The 13,358-nt window shown below is 48.6% G+C and overlaps 4 protein-coding genes across 4 annotated transcripts; all 4 read left to right on the top strand.

Annotated features, from left to right (window-relative positions):
- Window positions 1-1,026: 1,026 nt before the first annotated feature.
- Window positions 1,027-2,182, top strand: P175DRAFT_0447080 (60S ribosomal protein uL13; the record flags this gene model as incomplete). The annotated part of the gene is made up of 5 exons (XM_040894381.1): window positions 1,027-1,047; window positions 1,201-1,336; window positions 1,590-1,643; window positions 1,723-1,981; window positions 2,044-2,182. 5 exons carry the CDS (start codon window positions 1,027-1,029, stop codon window positions 2,180-2,182), a joined length of 609 nt encoding a protein of 202 aa, XP_040748459.1.
- Window positions 2,183-3,599: 1,417 nt separating this feature from the next.
- P175DRAFT_0496583 (putative AMP-binding domain protein) lies at window positions 3,600-5,658 on the top strand (the record flags this gene model as incomplete). Its single annotated transcript, XM_040896132.1, has 5 exons — window positions 3,600-3,776; window positions 3,869-4,064; window positions 4,159-4,605; window positions 4,667-5,296; window positions 5,357-5,658. The coding sequence occupies 5 exons, from the start codon at window positions 3,600-3,602 to the stop codon at window positions 5,656-5,658; spliced, it is 1,752 nt and encodes a 583-aa protein (XP_040748458.1).
- A 1,052-nt stretch (window positions 5,659-6,710) lies between these two features.
- On the top strand, window positions 6,711-9,220 carry P175DRAFT_0561118 (putative ubiquitin ligase complex F-box protein GRR1). Its single transcript, XM_040901023.1, has 3 exons — window positions 6,711-7,596; window positions 7,646-8,332; window positions 8,386-9,220. Exons 1-3 carry the CDS (start codon window positions 6,871-6,873, stop codon window positions 8,722-8,724), a joined length of 1,752 nt encoding a protein of 583 aa, XP_040748457.1. The 5' UTR covers window positions 6,711-6,870; the 3' UTR covers window positions 8,725-9,220.
- On the top strand, window positions 9,205-12,753 carry P175DRAFT_0519445 (M28 family metallopeptidase). The gene has a single exon (XM_040899104.1). It carries the CDS (start codon window positions 9,686-9,688, stop codon window positions 12,605-12,607), a length of 2,922 nt encoding a protein of 973 aa, XP_040748456.1. The 5' UTR covers window positions 9,205-9,685; the 3' UTR covers window positions 12,608-12,753.
- The last annotated feature ends 605 nt before the right edge of the window (window positions 12,754-13,358 follow it).

The following is a 13,358-nucleotide window of genomic DNA, read 5'->3' as shown; positions in this document are numbered from 1 at the left end:
CCAAATTTCATGACCAAACTTCAATTAAAGTGGCCAAATAATGTGTCTAAATAGAACACTTTGACTATTGCTTTTGGTGGAGTCGTTGCTCTCTTCCTTTTGCAACCAGAATTTGTGTCTAAATAGAACACTTTGACTATTGCTTTTAGTGGAGTCGTTGCTCTCTTCCTTTTGCAACCAGAATTTGTGTCTAAATAGAACACCTTGAAGTAGCGATTGTGTAGAGCTCCTTTTGCGGCCAGGATCTCTAACCAATTAGGTAGTAGATCGTTTTCTAGCACAGGGGTCTGATAAGAGTTTTTCGAGGTCTAAGAAGCATGAATTAGAACCTCAGGGAGGGCTCCTAACCTGATGAAGGTCGTCAAACTATGACGGTAGAGAGTTGACCGAAATGAATTCAATTGGGTCTAACTAGGAGATGGAGAGATGAAGAAGATGCTTGGAAGAAGCATGGAGATCTGGAAGGAAACGGTGGCCTAAATACACAGAGTAGTCACGTGTCGCTACTTGCTTAATGGCAGTGCTGTTTGCATTGATTGCAGCACTCCAACAGGATTTATTGCGCATCACTCAAGGCAGTCATGGATCCCCACGGAGTATACCAACCTAGGCACACCATACACTCCGAATACCAGCCACTAGATTGCAGTGTTCCCTTTGGTTTCAAACAACTTGAATGACAGGTAATACACTAGCGAATGAGAATGTCCAGCGGAATTGCCACTTCGAATACAATTTCAGTGTCTTTACCGTCTGTAGACAAAGAAGGACAGGGCCATCACGTGATATTCTACGACGGGATTGGCTGCGGGTTAGGGCTGTGGCCCTCAAACGATCTCCCGCACAAAAGTAGCGCCGCCTCGCTTAGCGACCGCCAACCTTGCGAACCACATCCGACTTCGTAGTGAGCGTTGAACCTGCCCACAACGACAACAACCGCCGACAACATACATCCCAAGGGAGTATCCTAGAGCAGCGCTCTTCCTTTCGCTGGATATTTTCCTTTTGAACCGGTGACAGAGCAGGATGTCCGCTATCGAGCCAGTTGTGCGTACCACCATTCTCCTTATCCTCGCCGACAAAATGATAAACCCTCCGTCATGATATCTTGTGCCTCAGGGCCTTTTCTCCAAAGGGACCCTCGACACTCTTGAATATGAATCAAATCAGTCGCTGACCTGTGCTTGGATTGAATTTTAGGTCGTCATTGACGGCAAGGGACACCTCCTTGGTCGCCTGGCCAGCACTGTTGCTAAGCAGTTGCTCAATGGCCAGAAGATCGTCGTCGTGAGATGTGAAGCCCTCAACATCTCCGGCGAGTTCTTCCGCGCGAAGCGTACGTCTTTCCTGTGATCCGAATCCTCGTTTTTTTCTTATGCATTTTCTTGTCTTTTTTTTGTGTGTGTGTGTGTGTGTGTGTGTGTGAGCGGAGTTGGACGGATCGGCAGACAGCGGGAAAAACGGAGACAGAAAAGAAGTAAAGTGCAAGACTGCTGTGGATGATGGAGGTGATTGATGGAGTGGGAGCGTTATAGACACTGGCATCCAACTGTGCAGACAGGCTAACTGGACATTTTTCATCAATATAGTCAAGTACCACGCCTACCTTCGCAAGATAACTCGTTTCAACCCTACTCGCGGAGGTGAGACAACCCCCCAACTCTGATCACCACGACATGGTTATTTTTCCATGGAACCCCATACTGAAGTTGAATGTCGCAGGTCCCTTCCACTTCCGTGCTCCTTCCCGCATCTTCTACAAGGCCGTCCGCGGAATGATGCCTCACAAGACCGCCCGTGGTGCTGCCGCCCTTGAGAGACTCAAGGTTTTCGAGGGTGTCCCCCCTCCTTACGACAAGAAGAAGCGTGTGGTTGTTCCCCAGGCTCTCCGTGTTCTTCGCCTTCGCCCCGGCCGCAAGTACTGCACCGTCGGTAGACTCAGCCACGAAGTCGGCTGGAAATACCAGGACGTCGTTGCCAGGTGCGTATACCTCTTGTACCGAAATATGCGTGTAGCTGGAGACTAACGAAGGATTTGTTTAGACTTGAGGAGCGGAGAAAGGTTAAGAGCAGTGCATACTACGAGCGCAAGAAGGCTGCCCGCCGCCAACTTGCCCAGGCTCAAAAGTCGGCGAGCATTAACGACAGCACCAAGACCCAGCTCGCTGAGTTCGGATTCTAGATTATACCTGGTTGCGCGGCTGGTTGCTTGTGTCTTTGATGGGATGGGTTGGGATCGCGAGCGGTTTTTAACTTTCAGCGAAGTTTGGAAGGGGAAGCTGATCGACCTTTGTTCTCACTGTTCCTACCTTGTCATGAATTCCCACAATGTCTTTATGTTGTGACGCACATGGGGGTTTGGAGAGCTATCGGTTTCGTATTCACCATAAAAGTAAAATACAGGAGTCGCTTGGGATGAAAGGTTGTTTCAAAATAGCTGACCTATTTATTTCGCGCCGTGGCGGTTTAATCCAAGAAATTTTCCAGAGTTCACAACAGTCCCAGCCTCTTCCGTTCTTGCGCTAGAAAGTAATCCGGGTACCGCCATGATAGAGCAGCGCGAGATCCAAGTCCAACATATAATAATGTGCAAGCAAGCCAGTGGCTAGGAAGGAGCCATATCCTCTTCCACCAGAAATTGCTAGGAGAACCTCTACATCGGATGATAAATGTTATTACTAGCTAGGGACTGGCGCTCCCCGTATAGTTAGTGAACGGCCTGCTATGATAAATCAGATTCCGGAGCACGACAGTCACAGCGCTCGAGACTAGTATACTTGGTAGGATAGACTAATAACCTAAAGTGACGATATAGACGTGCGGAGTACGGAGTATCTAGTACGGAGTAGGAGGTGCCTTAATGGGGTAATATAGGATAGCCCTAAAAAGCCCTAATGAGGTTAGGAAACTAAGAATACTCAAACCTTATTTCAAACAGTTCACATGATACTCCCCTATGTAAACTTTCGTTATATCTTTTGCAATAAAGTACCTCGTGTTATACGCGAGGAATATGTCAGGAGTGATACTATGAAATCCATCATGTATAAAAAAGGGTTTCGTGGCTCTTAGCAATCGAATCGTGGTAGTACTGGATTGTGACCAAGAAGTAATATATATTTCGTACTCTACTGTCTGAATCTGGACTGAAATATGACTACCTGGTGGACGGATTCGAGAGTAATCGCTTCCGATCTACACGTAAGATTCGACAGGAATGCTTTCCGGGAAAATAAAATAAAATAAAATAAAATAAACAGAACTCAGGTGGCCGCTGCGGGTTGATCAAGTCGGTGGGAGGAGATCAAGTACAGTTCAGTTCCCCAGCCTAAATTACATATAGTTAGTACGGAGAAATATTCATGTCTTCCCCGCACTTCCTTCCATCTCCCCAGCTACGATATCGGATACGCTGCTCGGTCTGGATTCGGCATCTTACTCTATACCTCCTCTCCTATTTAGAAGCCATGAGACATCTTTCTTTTTTATATCTTCTTTCCAAATCTCTCTCTCTCTCTCTTTCCTCACCTTAAGAAATCTTCATCTCGAGAGGTCATCGAGTTTTCTCTGCTTGTTTTCATTTTATGCAAGCCGTTGTTATGTCCGTTGCAAGGTCCCGCCTCCGCCTCTCCAGCCTCCTCGGCCATTTTCAACAACCTCTTGACGCCAATAATGGACCTACTGCTCCTCTGGCGGACTGTTATGAACACAATGTGAATTTTCATACTCTATCGCCGACCTTCTTTCTCCCACGAGCTGCAGCCATAGAACCAGATGTAAGTATTGTGCTTGTATTTTCCATTGCATACCTATACGGTTCATGCTAACCTCGTGGTCCCTGCGAACCAAAAAAAAAAAAAAAAAAAAGGCCGAGGCTGTTTACCATATCACTACGAATAATCGAGTTTTGCGAAGAACTTACCTAGAAACCGCGGACCGGGCTCGTGGACTGGCCTACTATCTTAAAAAATACGGCTTTAAGAAAGTTGGCATCCTTTGCCCCAATACCCCCGCCTTTTTGGAATCCATTTTTGGAATTGCAGCTGCAGGGGCTGTCAATGTTGGTAAGGACTTCGAGATTTGTCTTTTTTTTTTTTGTGTCTTCTCTCTTTCTGTCCCGCGGCTCTTGTCCCAAAGAGTACTGACTGTGGATGATAGCTGTAAATTACCGTCTCAAGGAAGACGATGTTTCGTACATTTTCACCCACTCCGATGTTGAAATCATTATCGTCGACCAGGAGTATCTACCGCTGCTCAACGCGTGCAGAAAAGCGAAACCAAACATCCCTATCATTCTAGATACAGATACCGATGCAACAGAGGGGCCGCTGGCTGGTCCCTTTGATGACGCCGTTGTCGAGGGCTTGAATTATGATCGCGACACAGGCGCAAAGGGCTGGAGCGGACTGGAAGGCCAAGCAGCGTCGGAAGATGACATAGTTGCTCTTGCCTATACCAGTGGGACTACAGCCCGTCCGAAAGGGGTCGAATATACCCACCGTGGCTGTTATTTAGCTGCTATGGCCAACATCATTGAATCTGGCTTGAATTACCAAGGGCGTCGCTGCGGTTACTTGTGGATTCTGCCCATGTTCCACGCGATGGGTGCGTAGCTTTTGTGAGAGCCAACGGATTCGAAGGTGTTCTTAGCTAATAACGAATTTAGGATGGACATTCCCGTGGGCAGTTACTGCGGTTCGTGGGACTCATTATTGTTTGCGGAAAGTAGACTATCCGCAGATCTGGAAACTCCTGAAGGAGGAAAATATCACCCATTTCAATGCGGCACCAACTGTTAATACACTTCTCTGCAGCTCTCCCGAGGCTGAGAAACTATCAGAGCCCGTACATGTTACTGTCGCAGCAAGCCCGCCTACCCCTCACTTGTTCGAACAAATGACGGGCCTGAACTTACATCCAGTGCATGTGTATGGGATGACGGAGACGTACGGACCCATCACGAAGGGCTACCATATGCCGGCGTGGGAAACGCTACCTCACAAGGAAAAGTTCCAGAGGATGGCCCGCCAGGGCCATGGCTTTGTGACCAGTCTTCCGGTCCGGGTGATCAAGACTGATGTCCCCGAGGCGACTATTATTGATGTCAAGCGCGACGGGAAGGAGATTGGCGAAATTGTCTTTATTGGAAATATTTGTTCTCGGGGTTACTACAAGGACCCCGAAGCGACACGGAAGCTGTTTGCTGGCGGCGTGCTTCATTCGGGGGATTTGGCTGTTTGGCATCCCGACGGAGCGGTTCAGATCCTTGATCGATCCAAGGATATCATTATTAGCGGTAAGCCTACTTACATATATGACATAGCAGCGTTCAGTTGCACTAATCCACTATATGTAGGAGGGGAGAATATCTCGTCCGTCGCCCTCGAGTCTCTGCTGGTCACGCATCCTGATATTCTAGAGGCCGGCGTGGTGGCGGTTCAGGACGGTCATTGGGGAGAGCGACCGAAAGCATTCGTCACCGTCAAACCCGGACGACAATTGGAGGGGAAGGATGTTATCGATTGGGCTAGGAACTCTAGTGAAATCAGCAAATTCATGGTTCCGCGAGAAGTGGAGGTTGTGGCGGAACTGCCTAAAACTAGTACAGGCAAGGTAAGGAAGAATATCCTTCGAGAATGGGCCAAGGGTACGCCGTAGATCGAACATTTCCTCTGCGCCCCTGGGAGGGTTTGTATCTATCTACAGTATGCGAAGTAAGGATTCACAATATCTTTTAGCCCTAGACGATTCTCGGTTGTTTCTATCCCAGTGCCTTGCATGTAGGCTCTGTCGATTATCTTGGACTCCTCCCACTCGTTTACTCTTGTGGTATAGTTAGTAACTAGTTATCATACGGGCATCATGTGTAATTCACCAGGGAATCAATCATGCTTATGACCTGGTTTCTCTATGATCACACACTAGGTGATAGGGTCAACCGACATCAGATTGTGTGCCTTGAGGAGTGAAGTTGACTTGATTGATCATCCAATGCTATTTCCCTACTATTAGTGTATTATCGAGTGTTGTCTGTACCCCCACTCCCTTTCTGTCTCTTTCTCCTTCCCTCTTTCTCCTCCTTTCTCTCTCTCTCTCTCTCTCTCTTCCTCTTCCTCTCTCCCTCTATCCGTTTCCCCTCAACCGATAATATATACCTTTTATTATTTCCTCTTTTCATACCCTCTTGAGGTCATCGCGAAATCCAACTTCAAGCTACTATTCTCATCGCTGATTCGTGTGACCCCTCCCTCCCGCCTTCGCAGCCGGCCCGCCTTCCCCATCTTGCGTCGTCACAATCACATTCCATCACTTCCAAGCCCAGGCCAGCCAGGCTAAGAATAACAACAACTACGACTTGATCCGTGCTATTACCCCTCCTACCTCGATAATTATCTCGAGTTCCTTGCGACTCCGTATGCGATCCCTCGTCTCGATACCCTTATTCTCCCAAAAGTCGTCCTCTCGTCCTCTCCCTAGCCTCCCTTGCCATCGCTATTGTGCTTCCGCTGCAGGCACGCCCAACGCGCCATCGCTCCCCTTCGTAAGATCTCTACAGTCTGTTCTCCTCCGTCTCTCCTCCACACACTGCAAGCGACTTGGAAGGCTCTAGAATTTTTCAACTTCTGCTGTTCCGCTGTCAAAGGACTTTACACGTGATACTGGTCTTTCAACCCAGGCATTTACAACCTGGACAACGGATTTGGCACCTCTTTTTTTTTTTTTTTTTTTTTTTTTTTTTTTTTCTCTCCCCAACACACAAATCGCTTTTCCATGTCGACAAGCTTTTCATCTTCGTCGGCGATCTCGAGATAAGTGGACGACTAGGACACCATCAAACCATATCCGTGTTGAGCTTTGACCGTTATTCTCATGCCTCGCGCTCGGCAGCACGCTCGGTTTTCGAGCGAAGCCCCGTCCGAGTCGTCGAGTTCCTCATCGCCAGACCGTGCCGCCGATGACGACACAGATTTCTTCACCCAGGTGAATGACTCGCAGTCGTCAGTTGGCATCGGGAACTCTCGTGATTCACAGCCCCACAGCGAGCAAGTAGTCCTGCCGCCGATCGCGCACCTTCCGCCGGAGATATTGATCTCCATTTTTGCGAAGCTGAACTCACCGTCCGATTTGTTGAATTGTTTGTTAGTTTGCCGGGGATGGGCTGCGAACTCGGTGGGGATTCTCTGGCATAGACCGTCTTGCAACAACTGGGGCAATCTGGGGAAGATCACAGCTGCCGTAGGCAAGGTGGACGGTTTCTTCGCATACTCGGGGCTAATCAAGAGACTGAATCTGTCCGCTCTGACTGAGGACGTCAGCGATGGCACTGTTGTTCCGTTTTCCCAGTGCAAACGGATCGAGCGCCTGACTTTGACCAACTGCTCTAAGCTTACTGATAATGGAGTTTCCGATCTGGTGGATGGTAGTCGACACCTGCAGGCCCTGGATGTCTCGGAACTGCGGTATCTTACGGATCATACTCTCTTCAAAGTGGCGGCAAATTGCCCCCGGCTGCAGGGCCTGAACATTACGGGATGCACCAAGGTGACGGACGATTCGCTGGTTGTTGTATCACAGAAATGCCGACAGCTCAAAAGAGTGAGTTGTCTCTCAAGGCGCTGCTACGACTGTCGCTAACCTCTATTAGCTGAAACTGAACGGCGTTGTACAAGTGACCGATAAAGCTATCATGTCATTTGCTCAAAACTGCCCAGCGATTCTTGAGATCGATCTCCACGAATGCAAACTTGTCACCAACCTATCCGTTACCTTCCTCATGTCTACTCTTCACAATTTACGCGAACTGCGACTCGCCCACTGCACCGAAATCGATGATACAGCATTCTTGGAGCTTCCTAGAAATATTTCGATGGACAGCCTTCGCATTCTTGACCTCACAGCGTGTGAGAATGTTCGAGATGATGCTGTGGAACGAATCGTCAGCGCAGCCCCCCGCCTAAGAAACCTCGTGCTTGCCAAATGTCGGTTCATCACCGATCGTGCTGTCTGGGCTATTTGCAAGCTTGGCAAAAATCTCCACTACGTCCACCTCGGCCACTGCTCCAATATAACGGACAGCGCGGTCATACAATTGGTCAAGTCTTGTAACCGGATTCGATATATCGATCTTGCATGCTGCAACCGCCTAACAGACCGGAGTGTGCAGCAACTGGCGACGTTGCCCAAGCTAAGGAGAATCGGGCTGGTCAAATGCCAGTTGATTACAGATGAAAGCATAATGGCATTAGCACGACCGAAAACATCATCTCATTCCATGGGAGTCAGTAGCTTAGAGCGAGTACATCTGAGTTACTGCATTCATCTTACAATGCCGGTATGTCATCTTATCTAATGTCGCAAAATCAGAGTTTAACAGAGCGAACGCAGGGAATCCATGCTTTACTCAACAATTGCCCTCGATTAACCCATCTCAGTCTGACTGGAGTCTCATCGTTTTTGCGGCAGGAATTAACTGTCTTCTGCCGGGAGGCCCCGGCTGAGTTTACGCACCAACAGCGTGAGGTATTTTGCGTTTTCAGTGGGGAAGGAGTCAACCGCCTTCGCAATTTCTTGAACCAAGAAACTGTTCCCCAGCGAGACATGAATGAAGCTACCATGTACGACGATGATGAAGAACTGGACGAAGATGAGGGCCAGGTCACCGGCCTCATGAACGCCACAGGAATTAATGACGACGACTACATTGACATCACACCTCACGGCTGATACCCCTTGTCTTTCAATTGAGCGAGTCCGTTTGATCAAGTTTCTTCTCTCTATCTCTGTCTTCAACAGCACTATCCTATGGCTTTTGAGTTACTTCTCTACACTTTATTTTCCACTCTTGTCCGTTAAGATATTTCCTCCTCATGGGTTTCTTTCTCTCCTTTGTCAATATTCTTATTGGCCAAGGAGCAAGCATTACCCGTCTCCCATTTTTATTTTTTTATTTTTTTATTTTTATTTTTATTAAACAGGGCTGTCACGGTTTAGGGGCTTTATCTGGGATATGCATTGGTAGCGGTTATATGCAGGTTACCGTTTTCAAGTTGATGGTTGGGGATTGGGTGGGCACATACAGAAACTCTCTACTGCCAAAGTCTGTCATGGTAGAAAATAGATATCAATTGATATCGGTACTAGGAAAAGGAGGAAGCCAAATGACCGCTGCTCATGCTGTTGGTTCTCCTGGTTGGGGTGGGATGTATAGATCTATATAAGCATGGCGTGTTTGAAGAAGCTACACTATCTTCTAGTTAGCATGAACGGAGTTGGGCTTTTCGAGAGTGATTGGTCTTCTCGTCTGTTATGAATTACGATCCGTTCTATCCAGGTTGCTGGCTCTGTGTCTAGGACTACTCTTAAAATATCACAGTATTTCTAGTTTTATCTCTTTTAACACAGAAATCATAATATAATAATGTCAATGAAGAATAAAAAAAAAATAAATCAAAAATAAACCAGAGCTGGGGATGTCAGTCAAATACCTGTAAAATTACACGGTAGTGTATCCGTACTGTCATTTCCGTAACCCCGCTCTCTCTCTTGTCCGGTACCTGTACCTCCATCATCTCCATCATCTCCTCATCTCCTCATCTCGAACTCGCAAAGCTCTCTGCAAAGAGACTAGAGACCTTCCTCGCCAACAGCTTGAAGGATAGAATCCTGTGGATCGAGGTCGAGTTCGATGGATACCCCTAAAGTATCCCGAGCCAATCCTCTGGCATTCACTCCCTGGCCAGTCACGATCATCACTGCCGTTGTGTACCTCGCGTTCGTAATCCCTTTACTCGTCGTCCACCATGTTGTACCTTCTGCCCCGAGCTCCAGTCCTACCGGTTTAAACCTCACAGAAGCCTGGAGTGACCTCCAGATCCTCACCTCCGGCTATCGCCCCTACAACTCCCATCAGAACGACAAGATTCACGAATGGCTTTTCCAGCGAATCTATGAGATCCTAGACGCGACAACGACAGCAGGCGAAAGTGAGCTGGAAAAGAAACCGGATGTGTTTGTTTTCAATGACGCGAGCTCAAACTTGACGTTTGCCGGGAACACCCTGTCGAGCTCTGATCTCGCGGTTTATTTTGAAGGGACGAACATTCTGGTGTATATTCGGGGCGAGGAAGATACTCGGGAGCAGTGGTGGGAGGTCCCCGATGGGTATCCCACGGGAACGGGCGGCGTGCTGGTGAACGCGCACTATGATAGTGTTTCGACTGGGTTTGGCGCGACAGACGACGGCGTCGGGGTTGTCACTTGTCTCCAGCTTATCCGGTACTTCACTACGCCGCAACATGCGCCACGGAAGGGACTGGTGGTGTTGTTTAACAATGGCGAGGAAGATTTCCTGAACGGCGCGCGTGTTTACAGCCAGCATCCGATGTCGAGGTTTGCGCATACCTTTTTGAACCTGGAAGGTGCGGGTGCTGGAGGGCGCGCGATCTTGTTCCGCAGCTCCGATGAGGAGGTCACGCGGTCTTATATGCGGTCGCAACATCCGTTTGGGTCCGTGTTTGGTGCGGATGGCTTTGAGACCGGGTTAATTCGGAGTCAGACCGATTATGTGGTTTTCCAAGGCGATTTGGGTCTGCGGGGACTGGACGTTGCGTTTATGGAACCGCGCGCTCGGTATCATACTGATCAGGATGATGCGAGACATACCAGTAAGGATTCCCTCTGGCATATGTTGTCTGCTGCCGTTGCGACGACGGAGGGTCTCGTGTCGGATTCGAGTACTCAGTTTGATGGGCCGGCAAGAGATGATGGGAAGCTTCCCAGCGGCACTGGATCCAAGGCCGTCTGGTTTGATCTTTACGGAAGCACTTTTGTGCTTTTCCGCCTGCATACTCTATTTGCCCTCTCGCTGACTCTTCTCATTGTGGCTCCCCTGGTCTTGCTCTTGACAAGCATCATCCTCACCAAGGTGGATAAAATGTACCTCTTTCGGTCGACGGTGCGGCCCCAGGACACTCTTGATTTCGTCCCGCTGTATGGCGTTCGGGGGGTTTTCCGATTTCCATTCTTGTTTGGCATTCCCACTGCCGTCACTGTTGGTTTGGCATATCTGCTTACCAAGGTCAACCCGTACATCATTCACAGTAGCCAGTATGCTGTGTGGGCCATGATGGTATCCGCGTGGACATTCTTGGCCTGGTTTGTTTCCCGAGTGGCTGACTTTGCTCGTCCTTCGGCGTTCCACCGCATATATACACTGACCTGGATGTTTGTTCTGATGTGGGTTCTTCTGGTCATTGCGACGGTGTATGAGAATCAATGGGGACTGGCAGGGGGCTATTTCATCTTCTTTGCATTTTCAGGTACCTTCCTGGCCACATGGATCTCTTATCTTGAACTGTTTTCCCTGCCGCGGAAGTCCGACTATGCTAGTGAGCTTCGACCAACATCGAGGCGGGCTAGTAGTCATGGTAGCCGCCGACTCGGAGCACCTTCCGAAGAAGAAGAAGAAGAAGAAGAGGAGGAGGAGGATGATGATGGTGGCGATGACGATGAGGAGGAGGAGGAGCCTACAGAATCGACATCTTTGCTTGGAAGCGGACAGCGGACTACCTTTGCGAACTATGTGCGAGTGACCGGGGATCATGCGGTCAACACTGACGATGAGGATTACGTTGGGAAGGCCCACGTGTACGGTCTGGAGCAACGATGGAGCTCCTACATGCCTACATGGATCTGGGTTTTGCAATTCCTTCTTGTTGCTCCTATTGTCATTATATTGGTTGGAGCTTTGGCGCTTATGCTTACCAGCGCCCTACGCCAAACCGGGCAAGATGGTGGCTCTTCGCTTTTCATCTACATTGCCATCGTTGCATTCACAACGCTCCTGCTGACTCCAATGTTACCGTTTATCCACCGGTACACCTACCACATCCCACTATTTCTACTAGCAGTTTTTATCGGCACCATGATCTACAACCTCGTCGCATTCCCATTCTCCGACTCCGACAGGCTGAAGCTCTTCTTCATCCAAGAAGTAAATCTCGATACCGGCGTCAACACCGCCTCCCTCGCAGGCGTCCAGCCCTTTGTCTACAACGTCGCAGCCGATATACCCAGCGCAGCAGGCCAAAGCATCTCCTGCAACCCCCTCGGGGATCGAGTGAAATGCTCCTGGGCAGGAATCCCACCCCAGGTCACCACCGGAGAAGACACAGCCCTATCAGACTGGGTGTCATTCGAAATTTCCAAATCCACGGATAAACCCCACGCCCAATTCAAGGTCTCTGGCCAGAACACTCGCGCGTGCAAGCTCCTCTTCGACTCCCCGATCACCAACTTCCACGTTGCTGACTCCGCCTACGACGAGCGCTTCCCACATACCTCTTCTAAGGGATTTAAGGAAATCCGCCTCTGGAGCCGCTCATGGGACAATACATGGACCGTGGATGTTGAGTGGGAGGACGACAAAGGCCAGGACACCAGTTTATCCGGCAGGGTAGTCTGTCTGTGGAGCGACAATAACCAGCCCGGTGTCATTCCGGCCCTTGATGAAGTACGCCAGTACGCGCCGTCTTGGGTGGGGGTGAGTAAATTATCCGATGGACTTGTGGAGGGTAGTAAGGCGTTTGAGATCAAGATTGATCCTTGATAGTTGTATTCTTTGTTTTTCTCCTTTTTTACATCTGTCTTTCTTGCCTGCCTGCCTGCCTGCTTATCTACTTGATTCATTTCTCTGTTCATTTCGGCGTATGGGTATGGGATATGATCTGCTCGCTCCTAGTTCTGTACCGGGTTGATTTCTTGTCCATTTTATATGCAGTGGTGTGCATCCACCACCTACTTACCGACTACTTACCAGGCTATCTCGGATCTACCTAACATTACCTAAGAGTTTACCAAATATCCATCTAATGAAAGAACGAACTCTGCCTGGGTGGATGGGTTCTGTCCTCTGTTCTTGTCCTCTCTCTGTATATATACTACTAGTGAGAGTTCAAGTACTACAATAATAGTATAGTAAGTAACTAAGAAGTCGAGTAGTGCTTGCTCGCTGGGTAGTTACCTGGAACTTACTCTATCTGTGTCTTTAGTGAAATAACCTCCCATGTACGGAGGATATACCTACACATATACAGAGTAGTACTTCTCTCTCTCTCTCTCTCTCTCTCTCTCTCTCTCTCTCTCTTGCTTGTACATCTACATATACCTACCTACTCGTTTTATCTAGGCTTTGTTCACGGTCCTTGCTAGCTAGCACGCAGGAGAAATTAACTAGGTTTAGTTACCGAACTGCAATGAGTAATATTAATTATTCTTAGTTAACTAACTAGTTTTTAATAGACAGACAGACAGATCTAACTATTCGGATGAACCTAGCTCGCTCCCGGGAAAAGAATGTA

This window comes from Aspergillus ochraceoroseus (assembly GCF_002846915.1).
Source record: "Aspergillus ochraceoroseus IBT 24754 chromosome Unknown P175scaffold_12, whole genome shotgun sequence".
Taxonomy (NCBI): domain Eukaryota; kingdom Fungi; phylum Ascomycota; class Eurotiomycetes; order Eurotiales; family Aspergillaceae; genus Aspergillus; species Aspergillus ochraceoroseus.
This window is presented reverse-complemented; position numbering and strand designations above follow the sequence as displayed.

What these genes read in the sequence shown, in the direction of transcription:
- P175DRAFT_0561118 (XM_040901023.1), top strand. Translation starts at nt 6,871, where the DNA reads ATGCCTCGCGCTCGGCAGCACGCTCGGTTTTCGAGCGAAGCCCCGTCC. An exon ending in AATGCCGACAGCTCAAAAGA is followed by an intron (nt 7,597 to 7,645) that starts GTGAGTTGTCTC and finishes AACCTCTATTAG; the next exon opens with CTGAAACTGAACGGCGTTGT. An exon ending in GCATTCATCTTACAATGCCG is followed by an intron (nt 8,333 to 8,385) that starts GTATGTCATCTT and finishes GAGCGAACGCAG; the next exon opens with GGAATCCATGCTTTACTCAA.
- P175DRAFT_0519445 (XM_040899104.1), top strand. Translation starts at nt 9,686, where the DNA reads ATGGATACCCCTAAAGTATCCCGAGCCAATCCTCTGGCATTCACTCCC.